At 38.6% G+C, this 26,904-nt stretch overlaps 1 protein-coding gene across 1 annotated transcript in view; it reads right to left on the bottom strand.

Annotated features, from left to right (window-relative positions):
• cdh7a (cadherin 7a) overlaps nt 1-21,413 on the bottom strand; it is a 72,122-nt gene extending 50,709 nt beyond the window's left edge. The window contains exons 1-2 of the mRNA XM_056256641.1: nt 20,976-21,413; nt 15,208-15,667 (exon numbers count right to left, since the gene is read on the bottom strand). Coding sequence (XP_056112616.1) covers nt 15,208-15,450 — 243 coding nt within the window. The 5' untranslated portion in view covers nt 15,451-15,667; nt 20,976-21,413. The remainder of the gene's footprint in view (nt 1-15,207; nt 15,668-20,975) is intronic.
• Between the last annotated feature and the right edge of the window lie 5,491 nt (nt 21,414-26,904).

The raw sequence follows: 26,904 nt of genomic DNA, 5'->3' as shown, positions 1-26,904 counted from the left end.
TGGCGGGCAGGCGACGGGCTCAGGCTCTGGCGGGCAGGCGACGGGCTCAGGCTCTGGCGGGCAGGCGACGGGCTCAGGCTCTGGCGGGCAGGCGACGGGCTCAGGCTCTGGCGGGCAGGCGACGGGCTCAGGCTCTGGCGGGCAGGCGACGGGCTCAGGCTCTGGCGGGCAGGCGACGGGCTCAGGCTCTGGCGGGCAGGCGACGGGCTCAGGCTCTGGGGGGCAGGCGACGGGCTCAGGCTCTGGCGGGCAGGCGACGGGCTCAGGCTCTGGCGGGCAGGCGACGGGCTCACTACTGGACGGGATCGGCGGAGAAGGCTCTGGAACGATGCCCCATTTGGCAGCATGTGCTGACATCAACGGGGGATCGGCCATGCTGGAAACCAGTCCCGATTTCCCATAGACCGATCTGGGGGCTGGACTGATAGTGGGCGTGACGTAGAGAAACTCTGGAAGGGTGCTGGCGAGATCCTCTTCTCCAGAGCATACTGTGAATGTAGAATTACAGCACACCAGCACCCATTCCACAAAGGCGGCAAAATCATCCCGTGGACCTTCTCCGGACAACTGCGCTCTGCACGAGCCGTTTAGACTCACCAGATAGAATGTGCAGAGGCAGTAGTCCGGGAAGTGAGTCAAATACGCCGTCTCAAGAAAGGTCTGGGTGTGGTCCTCCAAAGTTTGATCCCCCTGTTCGAGACATAGGAGGCGAACAGCGGGGATAGTCATCTTACGGTCGGTTCTTCTGTTACGGTTGGTGTAGGCAGAGGAAGACGAGGAGATCAGGATTTCCAAAAACAATAGACTTTACTTAAATAAAGCAAAACAACAAACGGATACAGACAGGCAGACGGGCAGAGGATAACACACCTAACATCAACGTTACATAAACGAGAACCGACAAGGAGTGAGGGAGAACACAGGGTTTACATACACAGAGAACAGATTAGGGAAACAAGGCACAGCTGGGGCAAATGAACTAGACACAGGTGAATAAACTAAACACTAACGAGGAGCGGGAAACTGGAAACAGGACTGAACCAAATACACAAAGAACGGGGGAAACACAGGACATACATGTAACAATACCGTTCAAAAGCTTGGGGTATTTTTTATTATTATTAAAAATTAATGGTTTTATTTAGCAAGGCTGCATTAAATTGATCAAAGTAAAACATTTATAATGTTACAAAATATTTCCATTTTTAAAATAATAGCTGTTCTTTTGAACTTTTTATTCAAAGAATCCTGAAAAAAAGTCATAAAAAAGTCAAAAATCATGGTTTCCACAAAAGTAGAACGCAGCACAACTGTGTTGATGATAGTGATGATTAATGATAATAAGAAATTATAATATTAGCAGAAAATCAGCATATCAGAATGATTTATGAAGGATCATGTGACCGTGAATTTCAGCTTTGTCATAACAGGAATAGCATTTTAAAATATATTAGAATAGAAAACAGTTTTCGTTGTGATATTTCACAATATTACTGTTTTTTTATCAAACAAATGCAGCCTTGGTGAGCATGACAGACTCATTAAATATATATAAAAAATAATAATAACATATATATATATATATATATATATATATATATATATATATTTATATAGGCCTATACGTATATATACAGACCCTAAACCTCGGAATGGTAGTGTATATGCCTAAAAGTTTCTGGCACATACTCATTTAAAATTCTGGGGGAAAAGAGCAAAAATAAGAATAAATGAAATAATTGATGACTAATTAATTTCTGCACCACACAGATTTTTGTCCAATCAAATGTAATTGTCCCTCACCTTAATATCAAAAGCAACCAACTACCAAGAAGCAAATCATGGTTCATGGCTATGACGGAACTAAAATCAATTGGCTATGTAAGAAAAAAAGAAGAAGAAAACAAATCCTTCAAAACCTTCAGTATGACCTGCCCAGTCTTCCTGCTTCAATAGGAAATACAGCAACACAGGAAATATAAACAACAAGACTAAGATTTAAAACAATATTGGAATATCTGTGCCAAGTATTTCAATCAAAATAATCAGCTCTCTGAGCATAGCTCATTGTATATGTATGTTTGTTTGTGTTTGTGTTTGTGTGTGCGTGTGCGTGTGTGTGTGTATGAGAGGAAAACATGTTAATCACACTCCAGGAATGCAATGCTGGGGTCGCTTCTTGACATAGTCCTCTATCTCTCGTCCATTGGCTCTTTTTTTCAGAGAAAGAGAAAGAGATAAAGAACCAAGGAGCGACAAAAGGTGCACATTAATGGGCTGCTGAAAACAAGAACAAGAAGCTAAAACATGAACGAGAGGAGGGAAGAACTGAGCCTGAGGAAGAAAACTATACTGGAGGAAGCCAGTTAGGACGGTGAAGTCTTGGGATGAGTGCTCACCTTTTCTCTCTCGGCCTTTAGTAAGACCTGCCGGCAATCTCACCACCCCTAACGAACTATCCGGCTGAGTCATGCCATGTCTGACTGTAAATCAGCAATGTGGGTTGTTGTTGACGTGGATGATAGCACAACGTAACGTTTCCTTCATCTGGACCGGGACCAGTCTCACGCTGCCAACGCATTCCACCACAATAAAGAAGATAAATGAAGAGTGTCATTACATCCCTGTCATCTGTCTCTGGCAAACCAGCGAGCCCAATTACGTTGTGAGATTACAAACGCTGCCTGTTTTACACACAGCTAATTTATGTTCATCTGTCTCCTTCTTGGATCCTGCAGGGGTGCCCTTAATATGATGCTCCCTCTCTTAGCCACCCTCACTCCCTCCAAATACGGAAAGATTATGGATGTGGCAAATGTGGAAGTGTCTTGCCTGCCAGCGCACATCAGTTACTTTCCTCACAATCTCACATAATGAGTGACTTTCAATCTGAAACGAACTTCATAATAAATAACACAATTGATATGGGTGTTGTTGCTGGAGTGATCGGCACTGGCGAGGCGTTCACTCTGATTTAGTGTAATTTCTTCATAGCGATTCAGAAGCTGTGTCTAAAATTGCACAGCAAGATATATTACAGATGGTGCCTCCCTTAATTAACTACATCTACTCAATCAAAGCAATGAACATGCCTCTTGTCTGAGAATTAAGCACTGCAAAATAAGTTTCATCATATAGATGTGTAGAAATTGCTTATTTTACACTCACACAGGACAATTAAGGTGATACAGTACGTTTCTATTATTACAAAAAAATGTCCGTTTCAAATAAAATGGCTTTCCACAAAAAATATATAGCAGAACAACTGTTTTCAACTTGAGCAGCAAATAGCATGTTATAATGATTTCTAAAGGATCATGTGACACTGAAGACTGGAGTAATGGTGCCAAAAATTCAGCGTTGACATCACAGGAATAAATTGCATTTGCAGTTTTTTTTTTCTTCGTTTTTCTGTGATAAATGCAGCATTGGTGAGCATAAGAAACTTTCTTTTTTTTTTTTACTAACTGACCCCAAACTTTATGAGCAATATGAACTGTATTGAGACAAATGCATATTTATCATGCTTTATATGATCTTTTGCCAATAAATATGGTAGGTTCATCCTAAATAATCTATTAAGAGAATTAAAGAATATACATTTTTCACCACAATAGAGCAGTTATAGTTTTTAAACCGTATTTAGGCTACCCACAGTCACAAAACAACAATGCTTATTATTTATCATAAGTAAATATGATATTTAAATATCACAGTATCACAGACCATAATTAGACAACTTTTGTAGGGTAGAAAACGGCCTTTTATTTCTAAATTATGAAAATGTTGGATGTAAAAATCATACTAACATTATAAGTGAACCCTTAAGGAAACATTACAAAATAATAATTAAAACAAAATGCAGTTCTTGACCCCTTTTAATGCTGCTGAGAATGTCAGCGTTGTTTCATTTGGACTTAAACAAACTTAAATCACCAAGACATTTAAGGTTTGTGAAAGAAATTTTGTGCCAAATTCAAACGCTTCTCACTGGATGTCGCAGCAGAGTTTAATAGCTGTCGTGTGATCGATCTACAAGTGAACATTTTCATCAACATTTTCATCACAGCTGTCATGTGATCGATCTACATTGGTGGCATTGGAGATTCCCCCTTCTATGTAAAGCGCTTTGAGTGTAAATGTAATTGTTACTAAATGTAATTAATTAAAATTATTATTATTAAATGCATCTGCTCTGAGCTTGCACTGCGCTGTCTGTTAGGCCGAGCTTATAAATGGTCTGTGCCGCACAACTCAAACTAGTTGCGCTGTTTCTTTCTGCTTTTGGAGCAATTGCCGTTTGATTGTTTCTTATTTGCCATACGAATGTCAGCCCATAATCTAAGAGAGTTGGGCAACTTAATTTGCAGCGGAACCAGTGGGACCTCTAACAAAACTTAATTACAGGGAAAAAGTTCGCAAAATGCAAACATTTATTCACAGTCAGGAGCCCTGTTTATGTATGCTTTGCATGTGCCAGTTCACCTTTATTATAGTGTAAAGCATTTCTCATCGCTTCTTGTCTCAGAATAACAGCTGGATTCCAAATGCAAGTGCCGTGCCGTTTTTTGTGCTTAAAGTTTTGATGGTAAATCCAAGGTGACAAAGATATGAATAAAACAGGGAAGTGGGCTTTTCCCATCCTAAGACATTACCTACTTGTAGCTACAGCTTCACCTAAACTCACAGTGGTATTCATGTTGATGACGCTTTTTAAAGAGACAAAATTAGCTCAATATGATTTTTTTTCATTATAATAAAGCCAGAATGGGATCCGATATTAAAGAAAGAAACTAAAAATGAAGCATCCACCAACAAAACATTATGAAACAAAATAGATAATGACATTTTAATGCGTCTAATCAGTTAGACTTAAATCCCTTAGCTTTAGAATAGCGGTGCTAATGAAGCACGAAAGCTAATTGCAATAATGCTAACCAGCAGCCATGTGGAGAACTTGTAATGTTAGATGATTCTTAAACAAACTAGATGCTGAGTCACTGTGCTAACCTCGATGTGTGGGAGTTTCATGTTCTGTTCATCAGACTGAAACAGCGCAGTCATCCTCAAAGAGCAATGCTAGTCATGCTATCAATACAAAAATATAGGCTACCCTCTCCTTTAGGAAATGACAGAAAGAATGAAGGTTGTTTGATCCAGTACTTGAAGCTAATACGACTAGAAACATGAACAGGAACTAGGCCTACTGTTGCCATTCAGAGTTATTTTATTATAATTTATACCACAGGTCTTGCATAATACCATTTTTATACCAATACTTACTGTGGTGTTTACCAACTTGAAGAATTTAAAATATTATTTTTTTTAATTGAATTACATATGTAATTATAAGTACTTTTTAAAATAATTACAAATTAAATAAAAACAATCGTATGTTAAGTTAATTATATAAGCTAATATAGCATATATAAAAAAAGCAAGTGGAAGATAATGAAGAGAAACAATAAAAAAACATTACATGCAATAAATAGAGTGCTTTCTGTATTTAAGAGTATCTGAATGTGATTGTTCTCTTTCTGATCTTTACTGTTATTTGATTATTACTGATGACATCATCTAGTGATCTAGTACCGGTAAGCTGCATTCACACTAATACACATATATCTTTTGAAATATAAGATGTGGTTTTGATTCCTTGAGACATAACTGATTGTGTTTACAGTACATTAATTTCACGTAAAAAAAAAAACGTTTGAGATGCAAGTACATGGCACCCCCCTTTTTCTTGCATAGACATAAAAATCACTATCCAAACTTAAATGGTTGTAATTCAGGAATGCTTTGGAATATAGACCTATGGCTGGTCTTGTTTTAAAGAAGACATTTTCCAGATTATTGTAGAAGTCTAGAAATGATAAAAAATGAAACAGAAAAAAAGTTATATAAGTTTGAGTTTATGAAATGGTGTAATGTAAAAATATAAGTATTAATATTTTATATAAAATATATATATTACAAAATATATTTTACTCTAAAACTGCAAGAAAATTAAAGACAAAGATCTGAACAAGTTGTGTTTCAAATTTTAGGTTGATATCTAAAAAAATGAGCTTTCAGTAATATTTTATTTGGGCGCAGTACCCAACTTTTTCACTAGACTCCATTACTGACCATATAAGGGCGCCTCCATTTTCATATATGTTTTGAGTGATCTGAACCATGTATTTCCATAATTTTCATACAATTTATGAAGTAGACATCCTATTCAGAAGTAGTATGGGTGGTTTGGCAGTATTTGATTTGAATTCAACCTCTAATAAATGCATAAAAAGACTACGTTATAGCGTTATAGCTCGCAGCCAATCAGAAATCGAGAATCCATACATTTTTATTTATATTTAAAACATTTTCAGACCTTTTTTTCTCATAAAATGGAATTGGTGTTATCTTTTGAACTCATGGCATGAAAACAAACTGAGGTTTCTACCAATCTTTCATGATTTTTCGTGTTTATTGTTATTTCAAAATAAAGCCCTAAATACTCCTAATGAATATGAAATATTCTTGTTGCAAATTGATAAATTACTGCTCCTCTGTAATTTATTTTAGATAACAGCCACCAAATATGAAAACTAGAGATTTTAAGCTTTCAAATGATATATAGTTTGGCAATATTACTTTAGGTTTTTACTAAGATATTATTGTTTTAAACATGCAATGGCAAATGGGCCCGCCGGCGGGCCCTTGCAGGTTAAGAGGACATTTAACCATTAAAACGGAGTCGCACACAGCCGCCTATACGAGCACTCTTCACAAAGCGCACGAGCATTTGAAATTGAAAGCAGCCTTCTGTCAGTGAGTTTCATATTTTTAAATATAAGCCCACTGCATTCCAAATGACATAATTGATGCCTTCGTAGAGCATTTGTAATAAAAATACCGGCGGACGAGACTGCACACGTATATGCAAGCGTAACAAAGCAAAACGTGTGTTTCTCACAGTGCATATCTTATGCAATGAAGCCAGCGAATGTTGTCATAAATCGTTTCAACCTTTCAGAACTTTATGAAAGATTATTTTATGGATGGTTCGAGTGGTGTTCTGAGTAATTGGAAGCAAGCAGAATACGGGTGTTTATAAAGCGCACGCAGCGTCACCGCGCATCTGGTTAAAAACTAAGCTCATAATCGATTCTGAAATTCAGAATCAATCCAGAATCATTGGAGAGAGAATGGCAATGCATCGATTTTTTCTCCCACCGCTAATAAGGAATGTTATTTTTTAGTCCAATGATCCTGTATCTCTTTAGCATCTCACTATTGTGCCTGTGGGAGGGGCCAAAGATGCAATGGTGTAGAAATAGGTGTTGATCTTATTCAGTAGAGTCAGGGAATCTTTCGTCTCTGTCACTAGATGTGGAAGACTGAAGAAGGCAGATTTAAAATTTATACAAGATTTAATCCAAAAGCAGGTGTAAAGACATAAAGACGACAACCAAAGACTGAAAACAGAGGAACTAAATACACAGAGATAATAAAATTATAACGAACAGGCGTGATGATTAGATCAAATAGTGATTAGATAGTGTCCATGACAACTGATGACCGGCGGGAAACTAAGACAAAGAAACACATGTGACTGATGAAAACAAACTGAAAGTCCATGAAAACAGAAACTAAGAACAAACAAAACTGAGTCGCACTATGTGCACTATGTGTGACAGTCGCACTAGTACGTCATAATGTGACAAAATTTGAAATGAGTTGTTTTCGGAGCTTGGTTTCAATAAAATATGTTTTTGGATGAACAAGAAAGTTGAGTTCTAAAACTTGCAGGATGTTTTAGTACAATGACCTCTTGCATGTCAAAAGACCAAGAAAACATTTATTTCTCAATTCATGACTCTTTTAAAGTGGAAAATAAGAGAAACATTGAATTGATCAAAGTTAGAAGGCTGATCAATCCACAAATCACCTACATCTACCATGGATTTACTGTACTAACATTAACTGTAACCATGGTATTTTGGCAAAAAAATATGGTAAAGACATATTGAATGTTACTATATTATTAAGACAGTCATGTATATTGTATTAAATGTATAACAGAGGTAAGGGAATATATTTACAGTATTATAGTTAGAAACCAAATAGTTACTTTTTTCCACGGTAGTGAGGAGCCATAGCCTACATGATTTTACCCATGTTACCATGAACTCCAAATGTACGATACTATGGAAAAACAAGTAAAGTAAAATCAAGGGCTGTAGAATACAAACTTAGTCACACGATCAGAATATTTAATTATTTCCCTATAATAATTAGGTTTTTAGTTTACACTTCTTACAGATGTTACTGTTGCTAATATATATTAAAAAGAAAATGTGTGTTTTTGATAAATGATGTAATATTATTTGTAACTGTAATTATTTGTGAAATTAAATAGTATTATTCGAATTAGGATGATTCGTTTTGTCCCTTCCCTTGGCACCATCAAATCTGGTGCCACTGCTCTCAAATGTTAGTCTGGAGCCCCTCATCAATAATCATTTAGGTACACATTTAGATAAAAAAAAAAACTGCATTCACACCAACTAAATAAATCCAAACTCATATTTTTAGCATAAAGGACTGAACTGAGGCATGTTAGTTTGTCAGCTATCAATAATCGCTGCGTAAGCACATAAGCATAGACACGCACAGTCTCATTAAAGCGGCAATTGCCTCAGAAATACCCTTGGCTCACCATTTAAAGGTGAAAAAAACCTAGCTTGGCATTCCGGAGCTGTTTGTACATCAATGCTTGCTGTTTGCGACTCTTATGGATAACGACAGAACCGGGACATGCATTGTCTTCCCTGTTCCAAGCTCAGATGATGTAGTGCTTTCCAATGTCATTTTCCTTTGCTCTTAAAACCATCTTACCACCCCGGGTAATCATGAGCCAGGCTAAAATCCAGTCTATAATAAAAGGCAAACGACTGATTCTGTGAGGAAAGGCAGTCATTTGTACTTGATAGCTTTTTACATATTGGATCTATTTGCCTGTGCCTTTCAATACGCTTTCGTTGTGTGGGATCCTTCCCCCTGTTGTAATATTTCACCTGAATCAACACCTGCAGAGTGCTATATAAATGCAAATGGTATTTTATTGTGTTGTGGAGCTGCTCTTTGCCAAGGAGGTGCGAGCCACATCTCTCCCTTATTGTGGAGGATTCCTTATTCCCTGTCATTAGATTCAGTGGTGTCAGCTCATATCACTCTCCATATGAGAAAGACTCTGCCAGATTCTATTAAAAAGCACCTCTGCGAGACTGCGACTAGACACCCTCAATGCCCTCAGCCTTAATTATCTGAAAAGACACAATTCACTTTCTTTACCATCTCCATTTGTGGGCGTTCGGGTGTGAACCCATACTTGCTGATTGTATATGTGCGCGCACACATGCTCGCAGGGTTGGCACCAGAGCCCAGGCCGTGACTGCCAACCCAATGACTTTCATCTGCACTGATGACAAATAGCCGTGGCATGGACCAGTACGGACTGGAAGCAGATGAAAAGCGTCCCATCTTCTCCCGCACTGCATTTAATTACCCAGCATATGTTAGAAATCACTCCAAAGAGGATTTGGGGAACGCTTGTTGATCTGCAACATGAAAAGAGCTCTTTCTCTTCTGTTTCATTTTGTTTAATTCAGTTTGCGCAAATCATTGATGTGGTGGGAGGGCGGGCGCGACGGAGGGCGCGTTTAATCTGCTCGGCCTGGCTGACGAAAGGCTTCCCGGTGGCCAGAAGGGGAGAAAAGTCTAGATCCCTCATCCTCGCCGCAGGGTTACAGAGGCACTCATGGTCTGCTTCTTATTAAGCACGCATTTAGAAGGTGAGCTACGAGTTGTTTTTGGCAGGCTAGGAAAAAGGAAATGCAAATGTGCCATGACGGAAATCGGCCTGGGAACGTTCCCCACCTTGCTATTGCACAAACTGCACCATCAAAGGATCCCCCCCAATTAGAGCTGGATTCAAAGCCTTTTTCTCTGGTGTACTCAACAAATATAGGCAGAATATGATCGGACATTCAACACCCAGCTGAGGGATTTAAACCGACGGGCCCTGCACATCTTATGATGCTCAAAGATGAGAATGAGAGGGCAACAAGCAGCTGCGAGTCGTCAAATCAGTGTGATTCCGAACCAGAGGCAAGATTTTTAATTACGGTAGGATAAAAGTCCAGGAAACTTGGAATTGTGATGGAACTATTAATGACATCGGACACTTGTTTATGCTTATTCCGAAGTGAACTCGCCTGGAAGTACTGTAATGAATGTGTACTTTCAGTGGAGACACTGGGGTCATTTCTAATAATTGTTGATATTACTGAACTCACCCCGGAGACACGGATATGCATTATTCATTGTGCTCTCTTTGACATCCCTCTCTTTTGAGCATTTTATTCAAGCTGGACCTATCATATCCATATTCATCAGGCTGCAAAGAGGTCACCATGGGCAATAATCCCAGTCGCTGATGGTACGATATCAAGATGGCAAAGACATATTCATTAAATTCATTCTGGTATAATTTCACAGATAATAACGGGTGAGCAGATTGGACTGCTGTATGTCAGACTGCTTGTTTGATTATGAATAAGCCGCTCTGTACGCTTCTCTGCTCATTGTTCACAGTAACAGAAAAATCTTGTTTTCCAGCATGAATCAAGAGTGAGAGACAATCAATAAACCATAAAACCAAGAGAAGAAAATGTTATTTCAAGAGTTAATTAGAGACGGAAATTAAAGTTTTCTTATGTTTCTTACAAAGACTGGTTGAAGCCAAAAAAACAAAGATATAAATGAAAAGATGAAGATAGTTGATGTGAAAATTGCTTCAAAAGTTTCTACTCTTTTTCTCTCTGGAAGCATCCAAGTCCTTCTTCAATCAGCCTTGAGTCTCGACATCAAATCTCTGCCTAGGAAGTGTGTTTGTCTCTTTATAGGAGCACAACGCATCTTTCAACTTTCTGCATGAACATAAAAATCAGGTTGTTAGAAGTTAAGAGCATCATCAAGCCAAATTGCTGCTGAAAGGGTTTAGTCTCTGCTCTCTGTTAGATCAGGGTCAAAAGGTCAGAAGCCAGAACTTATGACTAACCTTGCAACAGTGTGCATGTCTACCTTTAATGTAAAGTTTTAAGTAATGTTATGTTTGCAATTTCCATGAAACTGTGTATTGAAGATCAATAAAAGCTTTTGGGTCCCAGACTTTATCTCCTGCTCTTCTATTTGCCTCAAACCTCAAGAATACAACAGCTATCTAATTGTGTCTAATGGTAATTGCAGAGTAGCGGTACACTTACTCTCTATCATACACTCTCAGAAAAAAGGGACAAAAGCTGTCACTGGGGCGGTACCCTTTCGAAAGGTACATATTGGTACCAAAAGTGTTATAAGTTATTATTAAGTTAGTACCTAATTGGTACATTAGAACATTTTTAAAGGGTACCTTAGTAGTGACAACTTTTTTGTACCATATTTTCTGAGAGTGTGCTCAAGAGTGGTGAATTGGTACTCAAGAACTTTTCTTTTTTTTTTATCATTATTATCAATGTTGAAAACAATGTTGTTGTGTTGCTTAATATTTTTCTGGAAACCGTAATAAACTTTTATCTGGATTCTCTGACGAATAGAGAAAAAAGTTCAAAAGAACAGATTTTATTTAAAATAGAAACCTTTTGTAATATTATACACAACTTTACTGTCATTTAAAAAAAAATAATAATTTCAATTTTTTTTTTGTTAATTTAAAGTGACATTTAAATATAGTGTTAAATTATGTAAAATAGGGGCTCACAATTGTGTGTGCATCTCATAATTTAATTACAATTAATAATATGTATTAACATAAAATATGTAAATATAAATCAACATATCAGCCTCCCTCCCCCCCAGATATCAGTATCAGCCATAAAAAAAAAACATCTCAGTCAACCACTACTCTTATCTTTATTGTTTTGCTGTTGATACTATCAAAAGGGGCATTGGCATGAAAAGAAAGAAAATATGAAAACAGTCTATAGATCTTATGGTTAGTTGTTTATGAGGACCCTGTCTTTTATGTCTGTATTATGCCACTCTTATCTTGATGAACAAGACCATCTTTCATGCTCACTAGAGATCAAAGGATGAATGTCTACATAAAAGCCAAGAAATGAGAACAAGCAGCCAGCCAATGACCATCATACAGAATACATTCAGCACTTGAGATGTGAAAGATGGAGAAATTTGAAAGAGAAACCAGGAGGAAAATGTTATTGCTCAAAGGTCGCCCTACGCCCTTTCATAGCTTAATGGAGTTCTCAGTTCTGCCTCATCAACTTTGTCCCAAATGTTTATCCTAGAATTTGTTAATATCAACTAAAAATAGACGCAAATGTGTCATATGTTGACATATAGCAATAGAGGTATAAAATTAGCACCTCTTTCTAATGAGAACCAAAGCATAATCTCTTTATGGTCCAGGAGAAACATCTGAGAGCTTCAAGAGATTTCGCGACTTCTCTTTCCTATGGGAAGATAGAAAGATAAGCCACCCTATACTGTACATTACTCCGCTGATCATTATTCAGAACGGGGGAAACATTTGTGTTCAGTCACTTCTCTTTTGCCCGGATCCCTCCGGCTAGAGTGAATTGGAGATGAGCCAAAATCTAATAAGGTTCAACCTGGCTGTCAGGGTTTTGAGTGTGTGAAGGTAGAGAGGTGTGTGATGTAGTGGCTGAGAGATAATGTATTGTAAAAGCCAAGGATAGTAGAGCAGGTGGAGTGTTGGAGTATCTGGCTCATTATCCTTAAAACAGGAAAGCTTTTGGCTGTCTTTGCGTTTAGCATCGAGCTAACTACTTACAAGCCTGTGCGTATAAAGCAATCACATTGCTGGAGGACTGGAGGAGCCAATACATAAAAGAAAATACGCTTCCTTTTGTGATGATGCTTTTTTTCCTCTTTGTGTGGCTCATTTACTGTAGATCACAGTACGACTATAAAATCCACATAGCATCAAAGAGGTTTGATCAAACACTACATGTGATATTCATTAAAAACATGATCATCCACATGCCGAAGAGTTTTGATCAAACAATGGATCAGACATTCACAAGCTACACATTCATTTACAGACTGTCATTAATATGAGGGAAAATGACTAAAACACTTTAAAAGCCAAAGCCTGGGCTTTGATGGGACAGCATACATCAACCACTGTCTTATCTGTGAATTAATATTAGCAAAGCTTTTAAAAGAGCCTAAGAGTAATGTTATATACCTGATTCAAATGTTCACATGTAGGAAATATGCAGGCAGAGCATCTGTTTTTCACATGTACTTCATTAAGGAGCTTGATTGACACATCTTCACAAAGTACTATTAAACCTCATCATGACAGAAACACGAGACATGTGTATGCGAGGGTATCTGTTTCACTGTGCCATAATGAGAAATGCTTTCTAATTGGCAGATATAATGCTGCTATATCAAAACATCAGTTCAGCAAATGTGACAATCAAAAGTGTTTCAACTTTCAAGCACATAATATTTCTGTTTTAGGCCTTGTCCACGCGGACACGGGTATTTTTATAACCGGAGTTTTTCCTACAGCGTTTTTTTTAAAAATCCCGTCTACACATGCTTGGTCTCCGTCTACATGAAAACGGAAAAACACGCTATCAAGCACGGTCAAGAGCATGCCACGCCAGCAGGCGGCGATATAAACCTTAACCATAAAGCCACGTTGGCCAATCAGAAGCGCAAATCTGACGTCAAACACAGCGGATAACGGCGCACACTCTGACGTCGCAAGGCAAAAACCCCAGTTTCACTGTCTAAACGACAACACTGTAACCGGCGTTTCTGAAAATCCTCACCCTGGCAGGGGTTTTCAAAAATGTTCGGTTTCAGTGCGTTTTCGTGTGGACGAACGGCCAAACCGCGTAAAAAAAGTCACGGTTATAAAAATACCCGTGTCCGTGTGGACAGGGCCTTAAATTGCATTTTTTTTTCTCACTCTCTCTGATGTTTCAATGCAGTCAACAAACCGGCTTTGCAGCCTTTCTACGGTTCCAGTTGCAAATAAATGTTTTTTTTTTTTTTTTTTTTACTAAAGAGTAATGTTAGTAAAAGCAAGAGTCTGTCTTAAGAGGCCTGCATATGCCAGGTCCATGCACAATAGCTTGCTATAGTCATATTTAATTAGCATCACATGTTTAGCAGAAATAGCGATCATGTGCGGCTAAGGCACAAGACATTGCCAGACACTCCAGAGAAATAAGTCTGCGACTGGACAGCTCTACTGGCTTCTGGGCACCCCAAGTACATTATCTAAATAAACATGTCAGCTCAGTTAACAGGCAGCCACTGGACGTGATCTAAGATCCCTTTTACACCTGGTATAAACATCCATTTCGGGTGATTTCTTTGAAAAAGAACAATGCTAAATAAGAGTGAAAATAAACGCCCCTTTTTTTTTTTAATTGTGCAACATCAACTACTGTACATTCAGAGGTGAACGTAGTCACACACTGACCGAAAAGTGACCACACTGTATCTGAGATGCACACTACCATTCAAAAGTTTGGGGTCAGTACGATTTTTTTTATTAAGCAAGGATGCAATAAATTGATCAAAAGTGACAGTAAAGACATTTATAATGCTACAAAATATTCCTATTTTTATTTCTATTCAAGAAAAGAATGCATCACGGTTTCTACAAAAATATTAAACTGTTTTCAACATCGATAATAATAAGAAATGTTTCTTGTGCACCAAATTAGCATTTCAGAACGACACTGAAGACTGGAGTAATGAACCTGAAAATTCAGCATCATTACTATTTTAATATATTAAAATAGAAAAACATTATTTTACATTGTAATAATATTCCACCTGTTTTTACTGTTTTGATCTAATAATACAGCATTGGTGAGCATAAGAGACTTCTTTCAAAAACAATATTATAACCCCAAACATTTGAACAATACCAGGTATTAATTTTAGCCTTCTCAGTATTTTTCACAATTTTTCCGCCTTTTCTGATGATATTTGTTAAATTTATGCATTTCCCATAATGAATACAACATAAAATGAAAATAATAATTAAACAATAGTGCTTAGCCCTAGTTGTTACCAGGAATGGGCTCAGTGCACTAGACTCGGTACATATAAAATATCAGAGCCAGAGGATATATTTTGCTTTACCTTGCCAACATAGAGAGGTTCATCTCCTGTGTATTCCTCCAGGACAAAGAATTGGTTCCACACCCAGTTGCGCTTGTGTCTTTGAAGGGATGCACCCACACTAGCTCTGATGGGCCTCAGGGAAGCCGGACGGAGCGGGACAGAGTTCAGTGTCATCCCCCTGCAGCCCACGTCCCACTGGGCCAACAGCAGCATAGTCATCAGAGTCAGTCCAGTCCACACTGCAGAGCCTATCTGCATCATTTGGATGAAAGGATGAAAGTAAAAAAAGGAAACAAAAAAAAAATACACTCCTCCGTATTGAACGGGCACCAGAGATCTTGAGGCTAAGACGTCTCTCCTGGGAAACTGCACCACCCTCAGCACTGGCGCGGGTATCGGGATAGAGCAGACCGTCTGACCGGTGATTGATGGGAGAGACCACAGGAATGAACGATGATTGTAGCTGAAGCTCTCAAACCTGCGGTGAAAACAGACATCAGGGGGAGAGGTTGAAGAAAACCAGAGTGAGAGAAAAGAGTCAAAGAAATATACAAAAAGAGAGTCTGTCAGCACAGATCCAGGCTTGATTTACCATCATTTTTACAATATCACTTCACATTTGAACCACAGATTTAAACAACATGACTTTTGGCATTTCAGAGGTTGCAGTCTGAGATGCAGGTGCAGGCAGACCACTACAGGTGAGCAAAACGGACATTCAGCTCTTTCCTCTGGATGGGCATTTGACAGCACTGCTGAAAGTGGAGCACATTAATCTTTAGGGCTGAAGGGAACCAGGGAGGGAGGGGGAAACAGACGGAAGGAGAGGGATAGAGTTCCAATGCAACGGTTTGGAGAAATAAAGCAAATATGTACCATCCCAAGTCTCAACAAAGGAGTGAGCATACTTGTCTTATGCAAGGCAGCATAATGGGTCATGTCAAATAAGTTTAAAACACATGTTCTCTGTATTCATGATGGTTTCATATGGTTTTGAAACCATTTTATATGGCTTTTTTACCATTCTCAAAAAAAGGTTTTCATTTAATACAAAATTAATAAAGTAAAAGTTTTCAATGTAATGCTCAATTAATAATAATGTCACGTGATCTATCAAGCGAAACGTAATAACATTTAGCTTACATCTTGAATGTGTGTACACATCTTTAAAATATATTTTAAGGTAAAAAGGTAAACACCACATTACATTTTACAACCTCCTTGCTTTGTCATAAAAAGGTCAAATTATCTTATTAATAAATATCAATGAGCAGAGAAGCATCTTTGTTCATTTTCTTTTAAAGAAAAACTAACAAAAGATTATGCCAAGTACTTAATGTTTTCTTTTCAAGAATTGAATTATTTTCAAGGCTTTTTTCTTCATTATGTACCATTTTTAACTTAAAACTATCTAAATGAATTTCAATGTGGATGTTCATAGAAGTGGTATAACAGGTATGAATTGCATTTTAATGTATTTCTAAATAAACTAATAGTTCCTGACAAAATAAAACAATGAAATGAATTTATTTGACCCACAGTTTATCATCATCATATATTATTCTTCATTTGCCAGTCACTTTTTAAATCTAATGTGACTTTTGTACTGTGTGAAACTTTTCCTGGGGTTGGTTAAGCGCTTTGCTCAAGAGCACAATGGCAGTGGCTCATGAATGGACCCATCTGGGGTTTGAACCTACAACCTCCAGCTCAAGAGCTGCTACTAAGAACTACAAAGCTGCGCTGCACCTTAAAAGTGTGTTATGTAAGTGGCACTGGATTTTTATATTGTACAAAAACCCTCATGCTCCAAATTGCAAAGGAGAACTACAACTTAAAAGTGTGCACTCTAAGTTGAAGTGACAAAATTCCAGGCACAAAATTCTCCTAAGGGGTCCCTGGAGCTTCTCGGTCCAAGAGAGCCTTTTAGGTGTTTCTAACATCCTTTTAAAGTGAAACACTTACAAGTCTGAAAAAAAAAAAAAAAACAGTTCAAAAGGGATTTAGGTAGAGCACATATACGTTCTCTAGAGAAATCTGTCCTTCCAGCAGTTCAAACCAACAGCAGCAGGATTCACGCCTCAACAGCTTATTTTGATGTTGAACGGGATGTCAAATCTCCACAGAAATCCTTCGTTGTCCGAGAAAAGATGAGATCTGACCTACGCTTTACAGAGAGAACAACTTCCATATTGGGTTTAGAGTGCGTGGCAATCCAAAACTACGCAATTATCGCAGCATGTGCATAAGATTCATTATATTTATTGCAGGTTAGGTGGGCTTAAAACCATGTCACTGTTTCAAAGTGTTAGCATTAGTGGTAGCTTAAAAAGTGTTGATGGTAATATAGGGTTTAAATAAAAGGTGTTAAACACATCTGCGACATTAAAGCTTTGACAGATACTGTAACTCTGCAAAATAATAGCATAATTGAAGCTCGAGCACTGAAGGTGAACAGAAGAGTAAATCAAAAAGCATCCCTCTGGGATTGCATTCCCTCCTTGTATTCTCTCCAAGCTCAAAAGCACCAGCGCTGCTGGAGAAGAACAGAACGTCTTGCGCTTTTCTTCAGAAGACCACAGTGCCAGGACCCTTCAGTGGGGAAAAGTCTCATCTAAAGCCTGTAATCTCTATCATAAGCTTCACTTTATAGGGGAATTACAAGTGCTTAGCAGCTGATTAGATCTCTATGCGTTTGACTGAGTAGATTCAACAAAAAGTTTTCAAAAATGGTTGACGATGGGTATCAAGAAAGCACAGTTATGGCAAAATAATCCTCTACACATCTCAATTATCTCTGACCTCCACTAGTTTCCTTGAAGTGCTACATAACACTGCTGCGAAATAAAAAGAGCTTTGAATCTGGAATGTTTATAGCGTAGCGTAGACTAATAGAGAGCTGGAAGGTGATATGGATCATTTATCATTCGCTTGCATTAAAACACAGCAAACAAGGACATAGGAAACAAACCCAGGGATTTTTTAATGCTGTGCGTTTGAAGCAATATCTTAGGACAAGTTTGCACGACTAAATTGTTTAGGACCCAGATTAGGACTGAAACTATAATGAAGGAAAATTACAACACAATATGCAAAGGAATTTTTTTCAGAAATTAACACGAGGGCAGCATGTCACAATCTTGGAGCCAGCCACATCGACACCATTATTGAACCGAACTGAATCAGGATTGAACTGACTTTAGCTGTATAATGCCTTCTGCAGAGCAGCTTATAGCTGAACTGAACTCGTTTCATAATTGATGAACTTTGCAACATTGACAGTTATTGAACTGAATAAACTGACAGTTGAAATAATAGAAACAGATGGCTTCAACAAAAGTATATACCATCAATTAACAACCTATGAGCTCACAACAGGTCTGTCTTTAAAGTTTTACAAGTTATAGTTGTTGTTCCCCTATGGAGAAAATGAATGGAGCTTTTACTTCTGGAACCCAACTCTTGCACTCTATTATCTTCTGTAGAGCTGCTTTACAGCTTAAATTGAAATTGTTTCAAAATTGATGAATTTACAATGTTATTTTTCAGTTTCTTCTTTGAAACAATCTGTATTAAGATCCATCACAAATCCTTTTTAGTTTTATTTGATTATTCTCTGATTATTTTGGATGGATCAAATAATGGATTGTGACTAAAAACCTATTATGAATTATTGTACTTTACAAGGGGACTATATGCCATGCAATGAGTGTACTATATTTGTTTCTCTTCTCCTTCCAGCCCCCCACTAACATTCCACGCCCGAATCTGCTCGCTGTCAGGTTTGGCTGAGGCCCCGGACTTTGTGTTCAGCACAGATCGCCCAAATGGTCTGGGACAGGATGATGAAGTCTCATTAGCCCCCCATGCCATCTGACGAGAGGAGCTTAGGCTTCAGTGCAGACCGCCCTGTGAGAGAGCGCCCACAGCCACAGCCAGAGACTCGGCTCCAAAAACCCATCTCAACACACTATCTAGTCATAGCCCCCCTGCGGTGCAAGAGCAATTGTGGCACGCACCAGGGACAGTATGCTCGAACACAGAGCAAAGCAAGGCTCTTGGCATCTGGACATCAAACCCAGCACATTGCGGACTGGTAGCATATGGCCTTCTTATTATGGCTGCCCTTCGCTGTGCAGACTCTTGAGGGTGACTATGACAAGATTATGAAAGGATCTGGGCTGGATATGGCTGCTTATGAGAATGCGTGATGAAAATTTCTAATAAAGAATACATTTATAATTTATTAAAAGACAATTTTTCTGGCACTGTTTCATTTCATGCACAAAAAAAGCCTTTTCATTATTTCATATTTATTTCATAAAAGTGCAATCAGTGCATCATGTTAATGCAAAACACAGTCAGTTTAAAATTCCTGGTACAAAATGTTTATAGGTGACCCAGCCAAATAAAAAATAAAAATAATAATGATTTTTTTTTTAAGTTGAAAATAAAACCAATATTATTGGACTGCATTTCAGAATTTCTAATTCCCTTGCAGTTTTTTTTTTTTTATTGATTATGAATTTTACTAGCTACTTTTTTTCAGTGTACAGTATGGCTTGGCAAAACTACACCAGTCCCATTTCACAAACATGTCAAAACCCCTAAAACTACCATTTTACAACAGCGGTTCCCTTTTTCATAATATTTTCTTGGGGCCAAAAAAACAACATGACAGCCATGGGCTAGCATTTAAATCGTAGTGGGACCCCCAGATTTCAGGGCGACATTTATTGGTCATCCCTCTCTGAAGACAGCCATTTATGCTTGGGCACGATAGTGCAAATAGGCTACAACCAGATCTTAAGTCAGGAAGTAAGCAATTGTGACAGCACAAGGAAACTGAACATATTCTGCGAATAATACTGAAAATTACTTTATAGGCCTACTGACCAACACACACCCAAATCAACAATTATTTTTTGAACAGCCTATAAGCTAAATCAAGTTGGCCTCACAAACAGTTCACTCAACGCGCCACCTAGCGGCCGCCAGCTTCACATTACAAGCGAAGTTTCCACTATACGAGCCTCCGTGCTGTTGTTGGCATTGCAGTGGCGTCCTGACAGAGGTATTTGATATCGATACGGAGGTGTGAGGAAAATCTGCACCTCTGTACCTGTTATATCTGCTTTTGTTTTGGTATAATACTACACAGAAAATTAAAAACAACAACCTCTGTAACTAACATTGGGCTATTTGCCCATCAAAAATAAATCTTTCACAGTCACACTACAGACGACAGTATTTGCATTACAAATGTGATTCTCTGGCAAGGTCCCAACTATTGCTCTTAGGACTGAGAAATTGTACTTCGCAGCGGCTCGATTATATGCTGACTGCCAGACCTTAACTTTTGGACATCACAGATGCTCCTGAGGGAAAAGCGCTGAATATTAAAACATCACATGCAGTGAGAGAAACTTTGAGGAGCGGCTCTTAAAATCTTGATGCTGGCCACACTGTTCTACAATATTTGAAACTCCATAGTGCGTGAATATATTTAATATTGTATTGAATTAAAAAGGCTTCGTTAATTCCTTTTTATATTTTTCCCCATAGCAAATGCAATAGGCTACTTTCATTGCAGTCAGTTAAATAAAACAGACATTTTCTGAAAAATAAATACATAAAATAACAAACAGTAGCCTACTGCCCTTTCTCAACTTTTAGATATTATTCTTTAATGATTTTGTAGCCGTATGCTATGTTAACGGGCACCGCAAATACACTCAGTCTGTACGGTATTGCACCTCAGTAAACACTGCAAAAATCACTCTCACCTTTTCCTCTTGGTCCTTCGTGTGCGTATAAATTGTCAATGCTCTTGTGGAAATGCAGAAGGATTCCGTCATGTCGCAGGCGCTCTAGACGCGCTCTTCCCGAATGAGTGAAGGAAACATATTCAGGAGCATCCCTGCACTACATGCGTCTTTCCCTCCGTTCCGCTCAATCACTGCGCTGCTCGCTCACACTCCGCGCGTCTACAATAAGCCCTATTGAGAAGCCACAGCTGCAGCGAGCCTCAGCCAGGGGAGAGCACTGTGGAGAAACTCACAAAGGGACCACAACACTGTCGGCCATCCGTGAAGCATGCCTCGGGAGTCACAGTCCCCACAAACTCTGGGAAAACAGTGGTAACGCGCAACTTATTGTCTCTAGTGAAAAGTGGCTGACAAAATGGACAAGTCTCTGTTAGTGTGCTATAGGAGCATCGCTCATCAGGGAAACGTTGCACTGAGGGGAGGTGCCGATGTCAGTCAGCGTATCCAAGGAGCCGTGGCGACTGTAGGATTCTAGGGGGGCACAGCGGGGCCAAAGTGTGCAGAGAGGGACTAAATTAAAATCTCGTCAGTATGATTCGGTGTGCCTGAAATGTGGGTTCAAGCACTTACAATTATTATTTTTTTCAATCTACTTAAGAATCATATATCTCAACTAATGTGCACTATGTAAGATTTTTGGATTAAAATATCCAAAAACCACTTGAGCAATGTTATATATTTTGTTGATTTGTGTACTTACAGTCTCATAAATGTTTCTAAGAATGTTTAAATCCTGAGAAATAAGCAGTTGTGACAAGGACACAGTCCGTGGGTCGCCTATCAATGACATCATACCCGCGTTACCCTCGATTTCCGGTTTTATTTTGTAGAAACCATGGAAACACCAAAGACACTTTAATATATTATTTGTTTTATTAGACAGGTGAGCAAATGTTCATCGACAGAACGGTTGGATACATTCATCGACAGACAACTAATCATTGTTATACAGCTCAACAGTTAGTCTTTTTGTTTAAATCTTGTTTTCTTGATTTACCGCGAGTACCATTTTTCCATGCCTAATATCGATCTCACTGCAGTGTGCAACAAGTGTCTCATATAGTAGCCACCGATCGAATGTACAGAGTATCATTATAACAACTTTCCACACACTCAAATGTATCTAATGATAAAACAGCGCTGCGTTACCCATAGACAGTATAAGAAGTGGACAGAGCCATCTCATTGGAACTCAGTTGAGACAGTTGAAGCCCATTTTTAGCGATTTTTGAGCACTTCCGTTCCTGACGCGCAGACTCAAACCGACTCAAACTAAGCTTGATGACGTGAGCAACCTGTCTGACAGACGTTAATCTTCTAGTAGCTGTGCGTGAAAATTGCCAACGTTAATCTTGCAGAGACGGGGAACTTGAGCAAAGAGTTCTTTGGCGTGAGTGAGCAGGAGTAAGTATTCCGTTGCTTTTATGGACTCATTATCTATGGGCTTCTCCCTTGACGGGACGTCCCCCCGATTGCCTGCGAGCTTCTCCTCCTGTCTGTACGGTAGTTTCTGTACAGCGCGACAGAGAGTCGAGTGGTTATGACGCAATCGTTAGCCTATTTTTACTAAATCTGTTTCTACAGGGCCATAATGTAACATAGAAGGTAATGGAGCCCTTTATACATTGTCGTGTTTCTTTAGAAATAAATAATGGACAAAATGGAGTCTTTAAACGCCTCAGATGTAAAGTTATTCGCTCTCAAAGTGACGCCAAAATGAATGGGAGTCAATGGAAATGCTAACGCAAGTGAAGTTCTGCTACAACATGGCGGCACCCGGCCGGCTTCAACTTCCGGTCGGTGGATTACCCCCTTGGCGTTACCCCACATACGCATCACCAGAAGAAGCGGAAGCGGTCTGTGGCAATTTACATTTTGGTAAATTGCACTGTACAGTATCTTTCAACATACCTTCTGATGTTCATTCGAGTTTTATTGTTTGCTATAGCAGTAAGGAGGAAGATATGATCGGTTCACGTGCGCTGCCACTTCGCTTGAACTGAGGCGGATACAGCTATCTGTCAAACCACATTAAAGAGCACCGAAGCTGTATTTATTGATAGTATTTTGTAATAAAATTTACAGAATTTGAAAGCGGAGGCTTTGTTTTATATCAAAAGTAACAAAGCTTAATGCGATTTATTGGATGGGAGGAGCGCTATGAATGTTAAGTGAAGTTCTGTGCACGCATCAACAGACTAAAATATCGATACTTTGGATTTAAGAATCAAAACCATTTTCCTTAAGCAGTGTCTTTATAAACAAAAGACTGCCTGAGAAGTGAGTGACTGGACAGCCAAGAACTGCCTTCAGTTTCGGATGCAGCTGGGATCTTATGCTGTTTATATCAGTCAGCTTGTCTGTCTTCTTGACGTTCAATAATTGCGTCCCAATTCAGAGACAGCATCCTTCAAAGGCTGTATTTAAAGGCTGATTGTGTCACAGCGGTGAGAGACAAAGGCTGTCCCAAATCAAAGGGTCCTTTAAATGAGGCCTGGAAATGTGTCCTTTATTTCCCGGTCAATGAAGGATACAACAGATGCACTTCGTCCAAAATCGTGTACTGTCTGAGTAGGTACTACATTTGAATTTATTCCATGACCATTAAAAAAGTACTCTATTTAGTATAAAAATGTAGTATGAATGAAATTCTAACACACTACATCCACCATGTTGTTACTGTCACATGATCTACAAACGTCAGTTGCGTCGCTTTAATTCTATTCATAAATCCCCTCCCATGGCCTCACGGGATAGTAAAGTGTCCATCGAATGTGCACTTCAGAATCTCGGCAGAAGTAGGTCATCCAGGCCAGGGACTATTCGTATACTTTGTTTTCGGACATACTACTCTTTCGGCAATACTGTTTTGGCATGTTATATAAGAAAGCATTAGATTTCGAATGCAGCAATGGATCCTTCGCGTCATAGCCTACCTCAGAATATTTTGTGCCGGTGACAGGATTTTGTTCGAGAGACATTGCCGGATTTACACTTTTAAATATAAGTATTGTGTTTCAACTTATTCGAACATCTACTGATACATATATGTAAACAAAAAAAAAAAAACTTTAAAGCGGTTTACATGTTGACTTTTGTCTTACTAAGATGTGATTTTATATAGTTTATACCCTTTATAATGTAATAAATGAGCCGAGGTGAACGTATTTAGACAGGTTGTGAACCCTGTTTTATTTTTTAGACAGTTGATTATAACTTTCAAAAAAGTCCAGTACAAACTAGGGATGCACCGATACCACTTTTTTCAGAACCAGTCCGATACCGATACTTTCATTTTTGTTTTTTGCCAATACCAAATACAGATACCTGTTTTTTCACTGCATTTGTAATTTTTAAATGTATTGGGTAGAGAAACCAAAAGAATATAAATCTTATTAGTTGGCTTAATTTGTAAAGCAAATATAATTCCTTCAGTTATTTTCATGCTTAATTAAGCCTGCTAAAATGTATTGTATGATCTTCTGTTACTTTCACTGTTCATTCTATTGCTATATCATATTTTAGCATTAATTTATAGGACAGCACATATTTAGAGCTGCTTCAGAAGGGCTCAGTGCTAAGGATTGGGTCACTGCATGCGTTTAAATGTTTATACTAGTTAAATATCACAATTCTCTATTACAATTTTGATACTAAAGCAAAACTACTAGCCTAATGTAAATTTAAAACATTATTAAAGACAAGTAAACAGTCAAATCAAATTACAAATAGCACAAATAAATACAATAGAACAAAGAAAGACTACAAATGAAATAAACAGTGTTTTTAGAGTTTTCCAGGTTTAGGTCTAACATAGTTTTCAGGTACAGAAATTTGAATAAAGTAATCAAATGTGAAATAACACTGCATGCTCATTACTGTATAAATTAAATATAGATGGATCTTTATAATGTTCCAAATGGTAGGGGAGAACCTTAATGCTTTTTGACTTTCTCAGTTTGTGTAAATCTATTTAGGGTTCAGAGTATTTACATAAATCAGGTAGCAGTTCATGTTACTTACATATACGATTCAGTTTTAATCCTAATGACACGTTTGCTGAGTGAACGAACGATAGAGCATTCAACAGAAGTGCGCTCTCTCACCATCAGTTAAAGTAAATAATAATGCATGCTTCATTTTACTTTCTTTTCCATTTAACGTTACATATCCGACCGAACTATACTAATTTTCCGCGTTTATGCCGCTGCGCGCTCAATCGCTTATCAGCTCGCGCACCACAGCCAATAAGGCGTTACTATATTTTGTTTAATATGTTATTTATTAAGATACATTTACTTCATAGACAGCCTTCTTTTTTTATCCCCATTATACTCTCTGTTACCGTCGATGTTTTGATGTCTGGACACAAACACTGTAGGCCCACACGCTGCCTGGTATCGGAGCATTTTTTTTTGAGTAGGCCTGATTGGGCCGATACGGATACAATCCTAGTACAAATGTTACTTTCACTCATCACCGGCAGCGGTCACAGTTGCTAGGTGACAAGAACTATTATCCATAGGCTAGACCGTCTCATTTAACAACACTCGGTCCGACCTTCACACCCTTAGAATAGTGATGGGGACGAGACCGCCTATGCCGAGTCCAAGTCAAGACCGAGTCTTTGAAGGGTCGAGTCCGAGTCGAGACCGAGTCCATTGGTTTTCAAATACAGTCGAGTCCGAGTCAAGACCGAGTCTTTGAGGAAGCAAGTCCGAGTCGAGATTTTGTCTCGACGTTTCAGTTTTGATATTCATGATTTAATATCACCCCAGTTAATAATCAACCGTTAGGCCTTTGCATTGCACCATGGGATGTCATTTTCAAATAATGCCCGTCAACATTGCATTTTATTATTATTGGTGTTATGTGTTGTGTGGTTCTTTTATATGAACATAAAAAAAATCTCGAGGACTCGGTCAGAAATTATGAGTCCTTCTCCTCCCACTGTGGTCCGAGACCGAGTCAAGACCGAGTCTTTGAAGGGTCGAGACCGAGTCAAGACCGAGTCTTTGAAGGGTCGAGACCGAGTCAAGACCGAGTCTTTGAAGGAACAAGTCCGAGACGAGTCCGAGAAAACAGAAATCGGTCTCGAGACCGGACTCGAGTACTACATCACTACCTTAGAAGGATGCAGCCCACGAATTGGGGCACAGCTAATTCGTGCGATATGCTGAGAGGAAGTGGATTTGCCTGGAGTTGGTTTTTTGAAAGACAGAGTGTTGCCATTTTCTCTCTCGCAACAGAAGCGTAGCTGTGTAATTTTCCCTGTAGCGAGGAGGAGCGTGTTGGTTGTTGAAAGGCAAACTGTCTGCGTTTTTCCATGGCCTCGTGATCACATGGAACGGGTTTCTCTGAAAAGTAAAAAGGGAGCGTAAAATGGAAAACATGGAGTGGAGCTGCTGCAGAGGACGCTTTGAGCAGAGAGGGGATTTCTTTTGCTTTGGCCTATTTTGGAAATACCGGTACTTTCGTTGGTCTTCTAGATTATAAGAGATAGACAGTTTTTGTCAGAAAGTTACTTAATATTAATTTATTCTATTTTAGAATGGATGTAAGTAAGAGTGGTATATTGTTTAATTATGTAAACCCTGTAGTTTAAATACTGCAAGATACAATGTCGATGTATGATCTTTATTTATTATATTTATTTATTTTAAGTAATCAGTGCCGCTGCTAGCCATTTTGGTGCCCTAAGCATAATTCCTTTATGATGCCCCCCCTAAAGGTTTTTTACTAAAGGTTACAATTTGTATTTTATTCTCAATATGTACACATTCATTATAAATCCTGTGCCTAACATGATGAAAACGGCTTTGTTCATGTTTCTTGTCCCCTCACAATGACAGTAGCCTAAACTATTACACTAGGCTACATGTTACAT

This window comes from Rhinichthys klamathensis, unplaced genomic scaffold (genome assembly GCF_029890125.1).
Source record: "Rhinichthys klamathensis goyatoka isolate OS25496 unplaced genomic scaffold, OSU_Roscu_1.1 h1tg000127l_1, whole genome shotgun sequence".
Taxonomy (NCBI): Eukaryota; Metazoa; Chordata; class Actinopteri; order Cypriniformes; family Leuciscidae; genus Rhinichthys; species Rhinichthys klamathensis.
This window is presented reverse-complemented; position numbering and strand designations above follow the sequence as displayed.